Source organism: Trichinella spiralis (genome assembly GCF_000181795.1).
Source record: "Trichinella spiralis strain ISS 195 chromosome Unknown Scfld6, whole genome shotgun sequence".
NCBI classification, from domain to species: Eukaryota; Metazoa; Nematoda; class Enoplea; order Trichinellida; family Trichinellidae; genus Trichinella; species Trichinella spiralis.
In genome coordinates, this window is record NW_003526945.1 from 890,418 (window position 1) to 905,479 (window position 15,062).

General features: G+C 34.4%; 5 protein-coding genes across 5 annotated transcripts; 3 read left to right on the plus strand and 2 right to left on the minus strand.

Moving 5' to 3' along the window:
* Positions 1-899: 899 nt before the first annotated feature.
* On the minus strand, positions 900-3,745 carry Tsp_07932 (hypothetical protein). The gene is made up of 14 exons (XM_003373285.1): positions 3,549-3,745; positions 3,091-3,293; positions 2,843-2,963; positions 2,681-2,786; positions 2,446-2,542; positions 2,289-2,395; positions 2,036-2,206; positions 1,845-1,973; positions 1,683-1,781; positions 1,466-1,615; positions 1,343-1,415; positions 1,197-1,284; positions 1,061-1,124; positions 900-1,007 (listed from the first exon to the last, which is right to left on the minus strand). Exons 1-14 carry the CDS (start codon positions 3,743-3,745, stop codon positions 900-902), a joined length of 1,713 nt encoding a protein of 570 aa, XP_003373333.1.
* A 1,472-nt stretch (positions 3,746-5,217) lies between these two features.
* Tsp_07933 (RNA polymerase III subunit C17 family protein) lies at positions 5,218-5,963 on the plus strand. Its single transcript, XM_003373286.1, has 2 exons — positions 5,218-5,546; positions 5,858-5,963. The coding sequence occupies exons 1-2, from the start codon at positions 5,218-5,220 to the stop codon at positions 5,961-5,963; spliced, it is 435 nt and encodes a 144-aa protein (XP_003373334.1).
* A 2,561-nt stretch (positions 5,964-8,524) lies between these two features.
* On the minus strand, positions 8,525-8,830 carry Tsp_07934 (conserved hypothetical protein). The gene has a single exon (XM_003373287.1). The coding sequence runs from the start codon at positions 8,828-8,830 to the stop codon at positions 8,525-8,527; it is 306 nt and encodes a 101-aa protein (XP_003373335.1).
* A 1,314-nt stretch (positions 8,831-10,144) lies between these two features.
* On the plus strand, positions 10,145-10,925 carry Tsp_07935 (hypothetical protein). The gene is made up of 4 exons (XM_003373288.1): positions 10,145-10,297; positions 10,373-10,500; positions 10,576-10,721; positions 10,795-10,925. Exons 1-4 carry the CDS (start codon positions 10,145-10,147, stop codon positions 10,923-10,925), a joined length of 558 nt encoding a protein of 185 aa, XP_003373336.1.
* Positions 10,926-11,123: 198 nt separating this feature from the next.
* Positions 11,124-14,870, plus strand: Tsp_07936 (putative transcription factor RFX3). Its single transcript, XM_003373289.1, has 15 exons — positions 11,124-11,176; positions 11,427-11,514; positions 11,573-11,734; positions 11,799-11,870; positions 12,065-12,246; positions 12,346-12,471; positions 12,534-12,850; positions 12,924-12,935; positions 12,961-13,036; positions 13,093-13,235; positions 13,303-13,400; positions 13,537-13,705; positions 13,755-13,887; positions 14,036-14,189; positions 14,250-14,870. The coding sequence occupies exons 1-15, from the start codon at positions 11,124-11,126 to the stop codon at positions 14,868-14,870; spliced, it is 2,406 nt and encodes an 801-aa protein (XP_003373337.1).
* Positions 14,871-15,062: the final 192 nt, after the last annotated feature.

Here is a 15,062-nt window from a genome sequence, read left to right on the forward strand (position 1 = left end):
TGTCGATTCTCGTAAAACTGAAAAACCCGCAGTTGCTTTACTGCAGATTTTTTTTGTTACAAAATTTAAAAACTCTCAAGCAAATCACCTTTGCAAATTCATTCAAAATTTACAAACTTCCATCTCTACTCGCACCAGAAATGTATATCGTATGACCCGTTTTTGCGTCCAACTTTATTTCGAAATATTCATTTGTTCTTAACATCAGCTACAGCAACTGCTATTTGCAACTTTGTTTGACACAACTAGCTAAATGTTATCTTACTTGATTTTTCAATTTTATTTCGATAACTAAAAATATTTTGTTTTATAAAAGAAATTCTTAAATGGAAAAAGAAAAAAAATACGTGGACAGTACAAATAAAAAATCAAGGTTAAACTCTTGTTGTACAGTAAGCAATACGAGAGTAATTGCTATGAAAATGAAATGAGATTTTTTAAATTTATTTCGTATATTTCATATTAATTTTGAAAAATATGTGCAACTAAATTAACAGTGATAAGATTAAAATATCGAAAATTCATTTGCAAATTATATTATTCATATTTTTAATGTTCATTACAGATGCATAAATCATTTTTTATATAATTTAATACCTTTCACATGCATAAAATATTTAGATTAACAGTGTATTTCAGAATGCTATTTAAAATTAATTTGCAAAAGAACAAGCAAACACGATTAAGCAGTTCGGAGATACGCGATACTAGAAACATAAATGGCAATCGTTCTTTGCTTTTACTAGAAAAAAAATACACATACAAAACGCATCAACAAACTATTTTTACTGTAATCAACCCATAAAAAAGTTCAACTTATATAAAACAACCGGAATAGAAATTTTGTACTAACTACGGGATAAAAATCACTTCCGAGTTTTCTCCGAAAAGCATATTCATCAAAGTGCTGACGAAGATGGCACTGGAGTTGTTAACATATATTCCTTTTCGTGCATTTCAGGAGTGTAAGTGCATAAAACAAACAACACCCAGAAGTGAAGTAAAATCTGAAATTGAAACTTCATTTTTAAATAACATTATACAATCATAATATGCATACCACATAGAACATGAACATAAATCGTGACAGCGGGTATCCAAGTAAAACCGATTCCAACCATTCTCTAAAATCCAAAATAAATAGATAGAGTAAGGTTTTCACACAAAATAACAAACATATGCATTAATATTCTTACGTAAAAGCAAACAGCCTTAAAATAACAGTATTATATACAGCTATCAACTGACTGTTCATCAAACAACTGGGAACGCGTAATCGATTCGCTAAAAATATCAAAATGTAATTTCTTATTTTAATAAATGCTTTCAAATTGCCGCTTACTGTATTTCGAGAATGAATCGAGCTTACGATAACCGTGATAACGAGCTGTTGAGTCACAGTCTACAGATGTAGCCTGAAATGAATAACATATTAAAGATACATTATCAAAAAAAATCCATTTACTTCTAGCCGTTGTAGTTGAAACTGCATTGCTTGCCTTTCAATTTCCATCTGTTCAATAATATTTTGTTTTCTAATTAAATTATCCATCAAACTTTTAATACGCGAAGAAGAATCACCATTTGTGCACTGCTTATTAAGAACAACTGAAATCTGCAAGAAATATAACGCATAAGAAAGCATTAATTACCAAAAATATCGTCATAATGCAAATTCATACTTCTCTAGTTAAACGGTCAATTTCTTTGTCTTTTTCTTTTAGTTTCAATTCCAAAGTTTCTTGTACTTCGTGCAACTCTGAACGAGCCGTATGTAACTGCTAAAAAAAACTATATGGCTGCAAAGTTTCGTATTGAATAAAAGGTATTAAAAGAGATCATACTTGCTGAAGTTCAGAAATTTTCATACGATACTGAACCGACTGCATGCTTTCCAAATGCAGCTGATCTTCGAGATGCTGAACTTGATTCATCAATTGTTGCTGTTCAGCCAAAAAACGTGCTTCTAAATCCTAAAATAAAACTCAACATATAATACAAAAATAATAAAAGTACAAAAATAATTCTTTAATACAGCCTGATTTTTCAACTGATCCAATTGAACATTTGCTTCTAGTGAAGACTGTTGCAACAAATCGGGTTCCGCTTCTGGTGCATCAATAACATCCAAAGCCGCAGTACTTTCAGCGTTGTTCGCGTGTTTTAAAGCATCTTCTTTCAAACTTTCAATCATTTTTTCTTTAAACTAAAAACTGCAAAATTGTAATAGATATAAAAAGAATATACAGCATACGAAACACAACGAACAAAATATTTCTAGTCATCACCTGCAAAATGTGATTTGCTTTTCCTTTATATATTTCAAATTCACTTCTCGCCGCTTCCAGTTCAACTTTCATCTGTGCTAACTGTTTTTCCATAGCATTATTCTTCACTAAAAGCAATGTAAATTTATCACAAATAAACACAAATCACAATGCATACTTTTCTCCTCGTGTAAATTACACAGAGAATCTTTCAACTTCTCCACAGTTTTTACATTTTCATTTTCCATAATTTGCGTCGAAGCTAATATTTGTCGCTAAAATGTTAAAAAATATAAACAATGCGCCTAAATGATTTCACATTTTACTTCAATTTTACATTAGCGTAAAATCTACTGCATTGATTATTTAATATTTCTTCAAAAGCTAGCATTTATGTGAAGCTTTTTACGAACCTCTTTTTCCTTAAATGCTTTTCTTTCGTATTCAAGTGACGACTGCAGATTGCTGATTTGTACATTCAAATTGTTGATCATAAAAAAAGAATCTTCTTTCAATTCTCTGAATTCATAAAAATATGCAAACATATTCCCGCTTTAATTATAAATAATACATACTTTTCCAATTCAACTTCATCACGTTCAGTTTTCTTTTGTAATGCATGCTCCAATTCCTGCACGCGACGACGTAGCAAAGCAACCTGATTGTCCCTGGCTTCCTCTGATCGCAACATTTCTACTAAAATTTCACAATGCACAGCAATTCGAATACTCTTGCTATACTTCAAACTGTGCTAAGAACAAGCTTAGTCCAGAGTTAAGTTACATTTGTATTATATGTAAATAAAAGCATTAAAGGCTGCAACCTGGCATGCTTTCAACATTTCCAAACTGCCCTCTAGTTTGTCCAGAAAGCCGAGAACAAGCACTGCCATCACTAGACTGACGGCTGTGGGTATGATAAAATCGATTATTCTGATTTTGGTCTTGTAATAATTCAAAAGTCATCAAGTCAGGTGTCTGTGACTTTGAAGGTACACTTGAAGTCGCAGATGAATAGCCGGAACTTCTGAAAGATGGCCACAATAAACAACAAATATTTCAAAAGTATATAATCAAAGTATAACAAGTGGTTCATGCAGAAATCTATTGTAACAAAACTATTCTAGAAAAATTTGTATTAAATGTGCAAGAATGCTCTGTTGCAGCGTACTCTAAAGAAACAAGCAAAAATACATAACAGTGCACTCTTGAAAACTGATTAAATGAATATTAATCAATTTCTTAGAAATCATCACAACTACTATAAAAAATACTGACGCACTTCTGATCATTTTTCAATAGCAATAATTCATTTTCCGAATTGACTCTGGTAATGGCATCGCCTGCATTGCAAACAATTTTGATTTCATTCAGTTGTTGTGGTTGTAAACTGGGTTTCTGTAATTTTTTTGCTGCAATTTCATCTATTGACTCCAAAAAATTTTCAGCTTTATTTTTTAAATCTAGCAACCAAGCCATATATCACCTCGAATAAATAAAAACGACACTACATACAGTATTTGATAAAGAAGTAGCAATTAGTGTAGAAGTGAATAAGAATGAATTAATATTTAATAAGTATATTGAGAATGAAGCGCAAAATTTAATCAATTATGAAAAAAAAATATGTGCCTTTAATAATGACTATAAAACATTCTTTTTTTATAGAATTATAAAGGAAGAATGGCGATATTCTTCGTTTTTTTAGTAATAATAATTTTGCTTTTTAGCAATCCGTCTTCAAAAATACATAAATTTATTATCACACTATCACGGAAACCTGTTTCGGTGATACGGATTATTTGATTATCATATAATTTTGCTCATTCTGAGCATATTTTTTACTGCACGATGTCTTTACGATTTACAAGTTTTATAAACTGTTTCAATTATAAATATTTTTTTCAGTTTTATTTTAATTATTTTTTTATTTCAGCTTATTTCAACATTGTTTTTCTTAGAGATTAACAAAATCTTACTAATCAAAATAAGTTACAAAAATTAATACCGTATACCGCTATGAAGTATTATTTGAACGTGTGAATGAACTTTGCCATATAAATAAATATTTTTTGCAGATGTAATGAACGAAATGGCCTCCGTTATTTTCGAAGGTCAGTTATTGTAGTACTAGTGACAGCTGTGAAGCAACAGAGGAAGTGTTGTTTACTTGCATTATCTATAATTGAAAGACTGCCGATTCAGACAGATTGAATTGAAGCGACCGGACTACAATTAGATTGTTTTAAATATGAATTCGATAAACTGTTTATTAGACTGATCACTTAGAACAAAACTGCCATCAGTATGTTGAAATAAATATCAATAATCAGACAAGTGTAAATATAAAGTTCCAATTGTGTTGATTCCATGTTTGAATCGGTCAGCTTGTGCATGTTTTCGCGCATCTCGCACCAGTGGATCGCTCGTGAACTGCCGTTAGCCGTCAGACAAAATTTTTGTTGTGGCATTTATTTAGTGGACAAAATAATCCCTATACAAATAATTTTTTCGTTTATTGTCCAGCACTGAAACATGCTTGATTTGCGACGATAAATTTGGCGCTACTGTATCTACTGCCACCGTTGTTCAAATACTGCTTACTTGACCCATTTTTTGTAAGCAGCTCAGCGCTTACATCATTCATTAAAATGTAATTTTTATATTTCTGTAGCTGTTTTGTTTATTCAATTAGACGGTTGATTTTTATGAAAAGAATTGAAAATTAGTTTTTCAAGCAATGTCAGCTTTTAAAAAACAATTACTCTTGAAAATAAAAAGTTACTGTCGTGGATAACAGCGAGTATTTTTATGTTAATCCTGGCAACATTTTAATATAAGAGGGTTGTTTGTTATTTTGCGATATATTTCAGTCAAAATTGATTCACCTTTTCGAATTGTTAATTGGTTGAAAATTGTATTTTTTATAATCTGAATATATTAGACGAGTGATGTTCCAATGCTTGTCATCGAAGAATGTGACTGACAAAGAAGTTTACGAACGACTCAAAGAATACAGATCATCAGGTATTCCTTTGGGAATGGAATTCCGTACAGATCATTATTGGTTCTATTTTTTGACTTTTCCATGTGGTGAGAAAACTATGGAAGAAATGGCTGAAGCCGTGAAGGAGTTGAAATTGTTAGAATTAACAGAAGTGGAAATCGTGCAGATTATAAACCAGCGACCAACAACCATAGCCGAAACTATGCCGTTATTTGAAGATCCAGACGTTAGAGAAGATAGTTTCTATGAGAAAATAATGGCAATAGTGGCCAAGTATTTGGGTGTGACTGGATTGTCAATTTGATCAGCGAATGTAAAATGTTACATTGCATGTTTGCGATTTTTATTATAAAGTTCAAAATTAAAGATATGATTCAATTATACCGATTTGTTTATTGTATAAGCGAAAATGTTATAAAGTTAAAAAGAAATTTCATGTAAAACAGCATGTTACAGCGTGAAGAGCTGTTTGTTTAATGCTTTTCTGCAAATTAATTATTATAGTTGCACTTTTATTGACAAGTGATAAATTTTGCGACAATTTCAATTTCACATCTGTGCAAGGTTCAGCGTAATTATTGTAGGATTAGAATATTTTACAAAAATCCACCACTTCTGATAGCATCTTCAAAATGTTCAGCGGTCAGTTGGCCCGGTAACCGGGTACATTCTGGATTGAAAACTGAATAGGCACTCAGCTCGCCGCGTTTCTTTCGACGACGAGATGATGTATTGTACCAAATGAAGACAAAGCAAGACAACAGTGTATAGACGCATCCAAATTCAATCCACACCGCAACAGTTAGTAAAATGAGCCACACAAAAAGAATCTGAAACGCACGTTGTAATCTGTTTATAAAAGGAACATTCTCTTGTATTTCCTCTTCCTCATCATCATCATCTTCTTCTTCATCTTCTATTACTTCGTGGCCAGTTCTTTCACTGTTTGTCAATTTTATGCCAAGAATTTTCTTTTTATCTTTTCCATTATTAAAATTACTGTTCAATTCTTGAAGAGTTGTTTTTCGAAAATTATCAAGCCGATTGCGCAAATTTTTCATCATTACAAAAGGCATCCAACAATTACAGTATTTCTTGTTTTCAAGTTAACAATGCGTAACAGTAAAAGAATAGTTTTCAATTGGCACTTGAATTTAACAAAACTGAAACTGTCCAAATATTAACGGGGATGTTTTTTTTCGTTTAAATTCTTTTGCAACTTTTAAACGTGCCAAGTGGATCAAACCAAGCACGATTTGTTTTCCTCGCTATGTTTAAGGTACTATTTGGTGGTCACTGGACATTATAAATTATCATCCTCGCTGAAGCAGTCAATCATCTTGCAATTCAAGTATCGTTTTATTTTTTTAAATCCATTTAACGTTTTATTTAGTACGTTACTTTTTTAATTTATTAAAATTTATCAATTTAAAAAATGAATTGCTACTCTTAAAAGTCATCTGTCTATTCATTTGCATTTGCAATTGCTTTCAGTTTGCAGACGGAGTGCCGTAATGTTTGCCATTGTTTATTTTGCACTGCGAATTTGCAATTTTTGTAAATCATAAAAATGCTTGCTGTTGTTTTAATTTTTATTGATTTGTACCGATGTTGAAATATTCATGTAAAAAAGTGAATTAGGTTTTTTGACAAAAAACTGTTCAAAAAAAGAAATTTACAGGCAAAAAATTTGTTTAGAATTCTTTGCCAATTATATTTTTTAAATATTAAAAATAAAAAATGATAAGCAATCGCATGTTTACCATTTATTCATATGGTACGAATTTTTTGTTTGCATGAAAAAGTTGTAAAATTTGACGAATAAATTTATCGCTTTCTTTTCAAATATGATCATAATAATAATCATTAATTATGGTAAAATTGGAAAATATTTTTTTTAATTTTTAGTATTTTGTTTATTTTTTGTTTTGTTTTTGGAATCCACGATTGTTTGTTAATTTGTTATATATCATTGCATGTTTGAATGACGATTGATAATGAAATTCAAATGGCGTGCAAAATTTGTAAAAAGGCGAAATTGTGATGCCGATTTTGCTCCGAATTTTATCATTATCGGTGTTTTGGTTGATTTTGTGCACTGTTTTTTTTTGTTTTGACATTAATTTTATTTTACTGTTTACATTATTGAAATTTACAATTAAATTACGGTAAGTATTTTTCAGTTTTCGACTTTTTGAATATTGTACAAATTTTCGTGATGAAGAAATTGAATCTGTTTGAAATTTTCCATCCCCCGAGAGTTGTTTAACGTCGAATTGGATATTGTGATGTATTGGACATATCAGAATGCGGGTATTTAATTAAAATAAACGTTCGGCCGTTTGATTACAGTATTCAATGAGATTCAGGTGCTGCTAAATTGGACTGCAAAACTCGCAGGTTGCCTAGCAACGTGGAACACAGGACGATGCAGTGATACTGATCCTCGACAAAGCCGTGGACGCATAGAAATTGAGTGGAAAGTTGGCAGAGATAAAGGACGATTTTTGTAAAAAATATCAAGTGGATGCGCAACTTTTGTCCGATTGTTTTTGTATTCGTCCTGCAAGATTTGCTTGGATACCGTTTCCCAGTTTCCCGGACACGAGCATTGTGGTTATCAACTGTTTCCGTGGTGAACTCGTTGCTAATAGTAAGTCTTGGCCTAAATCCCATGGTGACATCCTTTTTCAGTTTCTAAGCGTTTGATATCCGCAGCAACGGCAACCTACCTGCTGAGCAGGTATAGATTTTGGTTGAATTGCTTGGAACAGACCGACAGTTCAACAATGCAATCGTTGTTTCTCATAAAACACTTGTTACCTAGCAGCAATGCAATGTTCACTTGATGTTCATTTTTATTTAAATTATTCAATTCAATAATTGAATGTACATCATTTTTTGATTCGGAGAATATTGTCGGAAGGGAGAAGTTGAGATTATATTTTTGATTTAATTGTTCGGTGAATTACTTTTTAAAAGTTGAATAAGAAAGCAGGCCAGAAATTTATCTGTCAGCCACATGCTGATGACGTTTCAATTTTTACTCGAACAACGACTAGGTTTGAAAAAAAATGACAAATAGTTCATGTAAAGATTGCATGTGTGATGGATGATTAACGGTTAGTTGAATTCGAAAATAATTGGAATATATATATATTGTTTTCTTGATGAACAAGATGCGGCACTTTTTCCACAATGTAGTTGCATTATCAATAAAATGAAAAGCTTATTGCATTTGCACATTATGGTTAAGATCGATCAGAGTGGAAAAGGCGGTTCGCCAGTGGGAGATGTAGAAAATTAGTAACTGTATAACGTATTATTAATCCGGGCGTAGATTTATCCCAACAGATTTTATTGTTGTCACTGACCGGGTGTTTAGTGCTGTCCGGCGTGGTCAGCGTCGCATGGTTAATTAGAGCCGCATCTTTTGGCCTTGGTCCAGGACAGAGGTCACTGTCGAGGACAGCGTTCCGCTTCCATCTTTTTTTCCCATTCAATAATATTTGGCAGCTGTTCAACGAACGTTGCTTATTTTCCCAAATGCACCTCATTTTTCACAATTTCCGTTTCTGCACTCACCACACACACCACTTCCGCATTGTTTTCCCTTAACAGCCATACATCCATGCCCATGCATATCTGCTGCTGTGATGTAGAATAACAGTGAATTTTTATTAATAATCCATTCAAACAGCTTGTAATTTTTTTTCTCATCTTTCCCAACTCTGGTTGCTGACAATGATTCTATTTCAACGGTATTTTTTTCTGATATTTCAGTTACAGTTCAAAAATAAAATCAATATACCCACCCACCCACACATTTTCATATATGCAACAAGTTCGTTTATTGTTATAATTGCAAATTTTGCATTTCAATTGTGCACAGGATGCTTTTCTTGTACGCTACAGTTGTACATTTTCAACAGCTCGAATATATTTATTGATTTTTATTTCAAATTGCAAATCATTTTGCATGTTTGCTTTTAAACTTTTCAAATAGACAACCACTTCGTGAGAAACATTCAATGATGCAAAAAAAATAGAATAAATTACCGTTCAGGCTGTGTAAACAGTTTCGAACAGAGGAGCAAAAAATGCAAAATTGAATAATAGAATAAAATAGTAGTTATGCTGTGTATACTTTTTCTCATTTATGGTTCACTGCTCAGTTGGTGTTGTTGTGCACTAATGATGGATTAGAATTTTCCACTTTTCTTCGGATTTGCATCTGGACAAGCATTATTCTAACAGGAGACGGGTTTTTAATTTATTTCTTTCTTTATGACTTTGTTTATTTGAAAATCAGTTATGATACTTTTATTTTCATTTCTTTTTCTAATTTCTAAATCCTGCCGCTTGTGGCAATTATCTTATATTTCTATTCTTTTTTTAATAATAAATCTTTACAATTTTAAAGTAAGTTAGTTTATTTGATGAATTGTTGTTGATTTTATCATATCAAATTTGAAATTTATTCATTCTCATTCATTTAATTCTTGTGCCAATTTGCAAATTGAAATTTGTGTGCAAAAATTACATAGCATACTGTATATTTATCGATTTGAGATTCATTTGAACATGTATTTCAAAAATTTTACCGCCTTTTTACAGTATATTTTTTTGAATGAGTTGTTTGTATCATTTAGATGGTGATGATGCAAAAAAAGTGAAAAAAACAATAATCGATGACAGTTTAAAATTAATTTTTATTGAAAAAAGATTACGTTCTATTCGATGTGTGTGCGTTATGGTTGTGGTGTGGCAATTTTTGAAATTTCGTCCATGTTGTTTACAATTTGACAATTTTAAAGTTGAATTGGTTCGTTTTTTGACAGAATTTTGTCGTTGAATGGTAATAAGAAAATATGGAAAGCGGAAGTCAAGTTGAAATGTCCTCTTTGCGCACAATCGCTGATGAAGCAAGTGCCAATACTTCGCGGCATCTTTCCAGTCATGGCAGAATGTCCACATTAAGTGGAACGCATTCTCAGCCTGCGTCATCAGTGCAAACTCAGCAGGTAGATTGGTTGTTGTTATTGGCTTTTTTTAATAAAAATATTTAATTAAATATGATAAAAATGTGCAAAACGTAGACATCCGTCCCTAGAGTGGTCATAGTGGCATCGGGACAATTTAATGATAATAATTTGGAAAGAAGTTCCGTCAGCCATCATCGCCCAATTGGCAGTGCCGAAATTGGTGCGCATCCAATTTCGAACAGGTTGGTGTGCATCGAATTTTAGCTTGAGATTTTTTATTTAATCGAATCGATTGGAAATTCGTTTAACAATATTAGCACTCGCCGGAATCATGTCACCACTGGAATGACCACAAGAGCCGCGAGTAATCAAGCGAGACAAATTGTGATCATGCAACAGCCGGCATCTTCCGCTTCTGCAGTGCAACGAGATTCCGTTAACAGTCAGACAATCACGCTCACAGGTAGTTAGTTATAGTTGGTATTTTTTTGTGAATACTGTAGTTGATGCAAATTTTTTTTCAAATAATTCTCCAGTATCCGATGACGATGGGCGACAAGAAACTCGAGCAGTTTACCCTGTGCAATACATGGGGAATAGCCAACATTCTGCTGGTGAAATGCTTTATTCATCTTCAGAGAGTCCAAATGCTCATGAATTGCAGTAAGAATTTCAATAATTTTTAGTTTAAATAATTTCAATTGATCAACTATTTTCACATGGGTGAATTGTTGTTTTATTTTCTTTTTTCATATCATTAATTTCATACAAAATGTACAATTTCCAATTGCAATTGTTGTACATGTATAGAGATAGAAGAAGTATGTTTTGACTGTTTAGGATGATAATTATTTTTGAAAAAGAAATGAAAAACGTTTGCTGCAATGATGTAGAAATGACTGGTGAAATTCGGGTGAAGTAATTTTCCGAGGGGTTTATTTATTATTCGGTTACCTTAGGAGCGAATACGTTTCTAAGGTGCAGGAACAAAGGTTACCATGAAAACAGGCAAAGCATATCATGACGTTATTAAACTTTACTTTCTTGTGGGTTACGACTAAGAAAGCGCACAAAACACGGATGTAAATTGTAAAAATAAAATTGTAGCAGCAATATTATTTTCACACCCAGAGCTGAATTCTGCAATTATTGGTTTTTTTTGTTTAAGAACCAATTCACAGTATGCAATTTTTTCAAATGACGGTGGTTACAGTTCTCAATTAGGAAGTTATTTTCCTCAACAACAACAGCAACAGGTAGGTGTATTGGGTTAGTCTTTGTATAGAAATGAACAAAATAGCATTGCTGTTTTAGGGATCTTATCAGCAGAGTGAGTTGAGTTCACCGCCGTCGACGTTTGTCATTCAGTCGGATAGTGTACAGCAACGTCACGGCACAGCGACAAGCGGTTCAGTTGTAGCCGAAGATACGTCAGCTCAGCAGCTCAGCCATACGACCAGGGCATCGCCAGCAACGGTAATTTTTCAATCACACACACACAAAGGGAGAGGGAGATCCGTTACCAGTTGCCTAATAACAGTATCCCAGGGTACTTACTGTTGGCATTTTTGGCAAAGCAGCGGCAAGTCGATTATTGTCACTTGCGCTTGTCGTTGCTTTCCTGGATACTTTGTAAACAATCTTATTGCTATGACGTTGTTCACGACTATGTTGTCAACTATTGTCATGGCAAAGTGTCAACACTGTTCTTGAACAGCATGCCTACAGTTTGCAATGATCGACTTTTGTTTGCACCAATCGGACGAGAATTGGATTTCAATTTCAATTGTTCATTGTATATTGCAGATTCACTGGCTTCTGCAAAATTACGAAACTGCCGAAGGTGTATCACTTCCACGTTGCACATTGTACAGTCACTACGTGAAACACTGTACAGAGCACAAGCTTGATCCGGTCAATGCAGCTTCGTTTGGCAAATTGATCCGTTCGGTATTTCTCGGCCTGCGTACCCGTCGTCTTGGAACTCGGTTAGACGCTCGGTTCTCGGATGATTTGCAATTTATTTGCATACAAATCATCCATCTTATCTTATCTTATCTGATCTGATCGTGTAATTGTTTGTCTAGTGGAAATTCCAAGTATCATTATTACGGTATTCGAATGAAGCCCGATTCACCGCTGAACCGTTTCAACGAAGAGAACATGATGACCAGCAGCCGTCAACAACAACATCCTACTCCATCGAATAAAAGGTGTGGCTTTTTTGTTTTGTTTTTCAGGTTGTGTTTTTTCATAATTTTCAAATTTTTTTCAGAATTGCTCGTGCCCAGTCGGTGAATTCAGTTATCTACAGTACGACTGGCGAAGTATCAGCACGGCAACACGTTATCAATCAAGAACGATCGAATCAATCTATTCCAAATCCACCTACTGGCTCTGGACCGTTCGAAACGGTCGAAAATGTACCTTCAAAATTGGACATCCAACGTCAGTATCTGGGCGCCGGAATGGTGCCGAACGTGATGCCTCCAATTTTGAAAGTTGCGGACTTGGATCAACTCGACTTACAAGTGGAACATGCGGAAACATTTTTCGCCCGATACAGGCTTCATTGTCGTGTACAAATGACCAGTTTTTGTTTTTTTTAAAAAAATGGACATTTCAATTATTTCGAACAAATTATTATTTTAAAATTGCTTTTTAGGATTTGTTGAACGTTTTTCGAAATGTCAATTTTACAGAAGTCGACTTGTTGTGGCGTTGTTTTTGGATGACTGCAGGTCCATTGAATACCATTACTGATGTTTCGGATAGCAGGTCAATTTGATTCATTCATTGAATTCGATCATTATTTTATACCATTCCATTTTCAGCCCTGCTAGCGGTTTGACACGTGGACAATTGTACAATTTGTGTTCAATGAAACCAATTCTTGAATATATACGAGAAATGGATTGTCAATTTTATCAAGTTGTCGTCAATGTTCTCATTACTAATATTTTGAAGCCAATTCCAAGTATTTCAAGAACAATTGACCCAATTATTGTTTAGATTTAATTAACATCTTTTCTTCCATCTTGTAGCCATGTTGACCCAGTCGATAAGAAATTTTGCCAAACAGCTCGAACCGACATTATCCGCAGTACTTGAAGATGTTCCCGAAGAATTGTTCAACGTCAAAGTGAGTGGGATGTAAAGGTGGGGGAGTGGTTTTCGTACCAAATGCTGCTCTCTCGCCTGCTTTTCAACCGGCAACCGTTGCCTAGTGATACCGTATAAATGATGCTAATTGGAATTGTCGCTTTTTGACCATTTAGCTCGACGCGGGCAGATCGTTCGGTCAAATTTTGCGACGCTACACCGGCCTGAATCACATGGCCCAAGCGGCACGCGGTGTTTTACAAAATTCATCCCAGATGAATCAAATGTTCGCCGATTTTAGTCGTGTCGAATTTCCAAACGTTCTGGTATTGAAATTCGTCGTCGGTTGGTGTTGAAAATTTTTGAATATGCAAATTTGTTCAAATAATTTCAGGAACAAGCCGGATGGGTTTGTTTTTGCGACGCGAACTTTGTCCAACAAATTGCAACCGAATTCAAAACTATACTGCAGAGCAACAAAACTTTGGAACAGTGGGTCGAATGGCTCCACGCGGTCGTCGATCGTTGTTTGCCTTCTCATACTAGGCAAGATATTTTCCAGTTGGAAAAAGAATCGCGAAAATTTCTACTCAACTGGTCATTTTACACGTATGCGGATGCTATTTATAAAAATTTCACATTTCATTGAATAAATTTCTGTACAATTTATTCTAGTTCGACGATCATGCGTGAATTGACATTGCGAAGTGCACCATCGTTCGGCTCGTTTCATCTTATTCGACTTCTTTTCGATGAACTGCTATTTTATATTATTGAACAACGAATCGCATCCGCCGTCGGACAACCAGCAGTGGCAATTTCAACTCGGGTGAGAATAATTTTTCTTTTTTTCTAATTTGAATTCAATTTTTAAATTTAACAATTTCAGAATTACAGACAACGACTTTTGGTCAACACCAGCCTCGGACACAACAGTGGAGGAGAATATATGGGCAGTGAACAGCAGCAGCAGCAACAGCAACAACAACAACAACAACAACAGTACGACAATTGTCAACTGACCGGTGCAACGCAGATGAATATCAGGTTGAATTTTCAGCTGCCAGATACTACAGTATCCAACGGCAATTTGATGCACGGAATTGTTCCGTGTGCTGTTGTGGAACAGCAGCAGACATGTTCGCCGACGGCAATTGGTGTCGTCACTGAAGAACAACAATATTTGGCCGGACAATCGTCGTCGTCTTCATCGTCGTCTGCGTCGTCGTCGTCTGTACAATATTACGTTTCAGCCATCGACCCGACCACGCCCCTGTTGAACAATCCGGATCCCAACGCCGTCCTCAACGGAACCCACTGCATTAATGAACCACCGTCCCAGTCGGCCAGCCTTATCAATCTATCGGCTACCGGTTACAGTTCAGAAAATCAAGTTCAATTGCCGACTGAGGACGACGGCGCGGCGGCGACCTCTCTGCTGTACCTCTGCTCCGACGGTGATGTAAAGCCAATGGCCAAGAAGACAAAAACCGATACCGTCACCATATGAATGGGCATTTGAACCAAAAAAAACATCCACCACTATTATTGACAAGCAAGCGTGATTTTTTTTCCTGTTTTCTTTTTCTGCGCATTATTCATCCTACTGTCATCAACCGGCCGGATAATTCAATTCAACTTCACAATCCACATTCTACTTGTGGGATTATTTATTTTTTTTACTATTTTACATATTTTACCT

What these genes read in the sequence shown, in the direction of transcription:
- Tsp_07932 (XM_003373285.1), bottom strand. Translation starts at nt 3,745, where the DNA reads ATGGCTTGGTTGCTAGATTTAAAAAATAAAGCTGAAAATTTTTTGGAG. An exon ending in TAATTTACACGAGGAGAAAA is followed by an intron (nt 2,396 to 2,445) that starts GTATGCATTGTG and finishes CATTGCTTTTAG; the next exon opens with TGAAGAATAATGCTATGGAA. An exon ending in AAATTTCTGAACTTCAGCAA is followed by an intron (nt 1,782 to 1,844) that starts GTATGATCTCTT and finishes AGTTTTTTTTAG; the next exon opens with CAGTTACATACGGCTCGTTC.
- Tsp_07933 (XM_003373286.1), top strand. Translation starts at nt 5,218, where the DNA reads ATGTTCCAATGCTTGTCATCGAAGAATGTGACTGACAAAGAAGTTTAC. An exon ending in ATAATGGCAATAGTGGCCAA is followed by an intron (nt 5,547 to 5,857) that starts GTATTTGGGTGT and finishes TAATTATTGTAG; the next exon opens with GATTAGAATATTTTACAAAA.
- Tsp_07934 (XM_003373287.1), bottom strand. Translation starts at nt 8,830, where the DNA reads ATGAGGTGCATTTGGGAAAATAAGCAACGTTCGTTGAACAGCTGCCAA.
- Tsp_07935 (XM_003373288.1), top strand. Translation starts at nt 10,145, where the DNA reads ATGGAAAGCGGAAGTCAAGTTGAAATGTCCTCTTTGCGCACAATCGCT. An exon ending in CATCAGTGCAAACTCAGCAG is followed by an intron (nt 10,298 to 10,372) that starts GTAGATTGGTTG and finishes TGCAAAACGTAG; the next exon opens with ACATCCGTCCCTAGAGTGGT. An exon ending in GCGCATCCAATTTCGAACAG is followed by an intron (nt 10,501 to 10,575) that starts GTTGGTGTGCAT and finishes TAACAATATTAG; the next exon opens with CACTCGCCGGAATCATGTCA.
- Tsp_07936 (XM_003373289.1), top strand. Translation starts at nt 11,124, where the DNA reads ATGAAAAACGTTTGCTGCAATGATGTAGAAATGACTGGTGAAATTCGG. An exon ending in GGTATTGAAATTCGTCGTCG is followed by an intron (nt 13,706 to 13,754) that starts GTTGGTGTTGAA and finishes AAATAATTTCAG; the next exon opens with GAACAAGCCGGATGGGTTTG. An exon ending in CCACGCGGTCGTCGATCGTT is followed by an intron (nt 13,888 to 14,035) that starts GTTTGCCTTCTC and finishes AATTTATTCTAG; the next exon opens with TTCGACGATCATGCGTGAAT.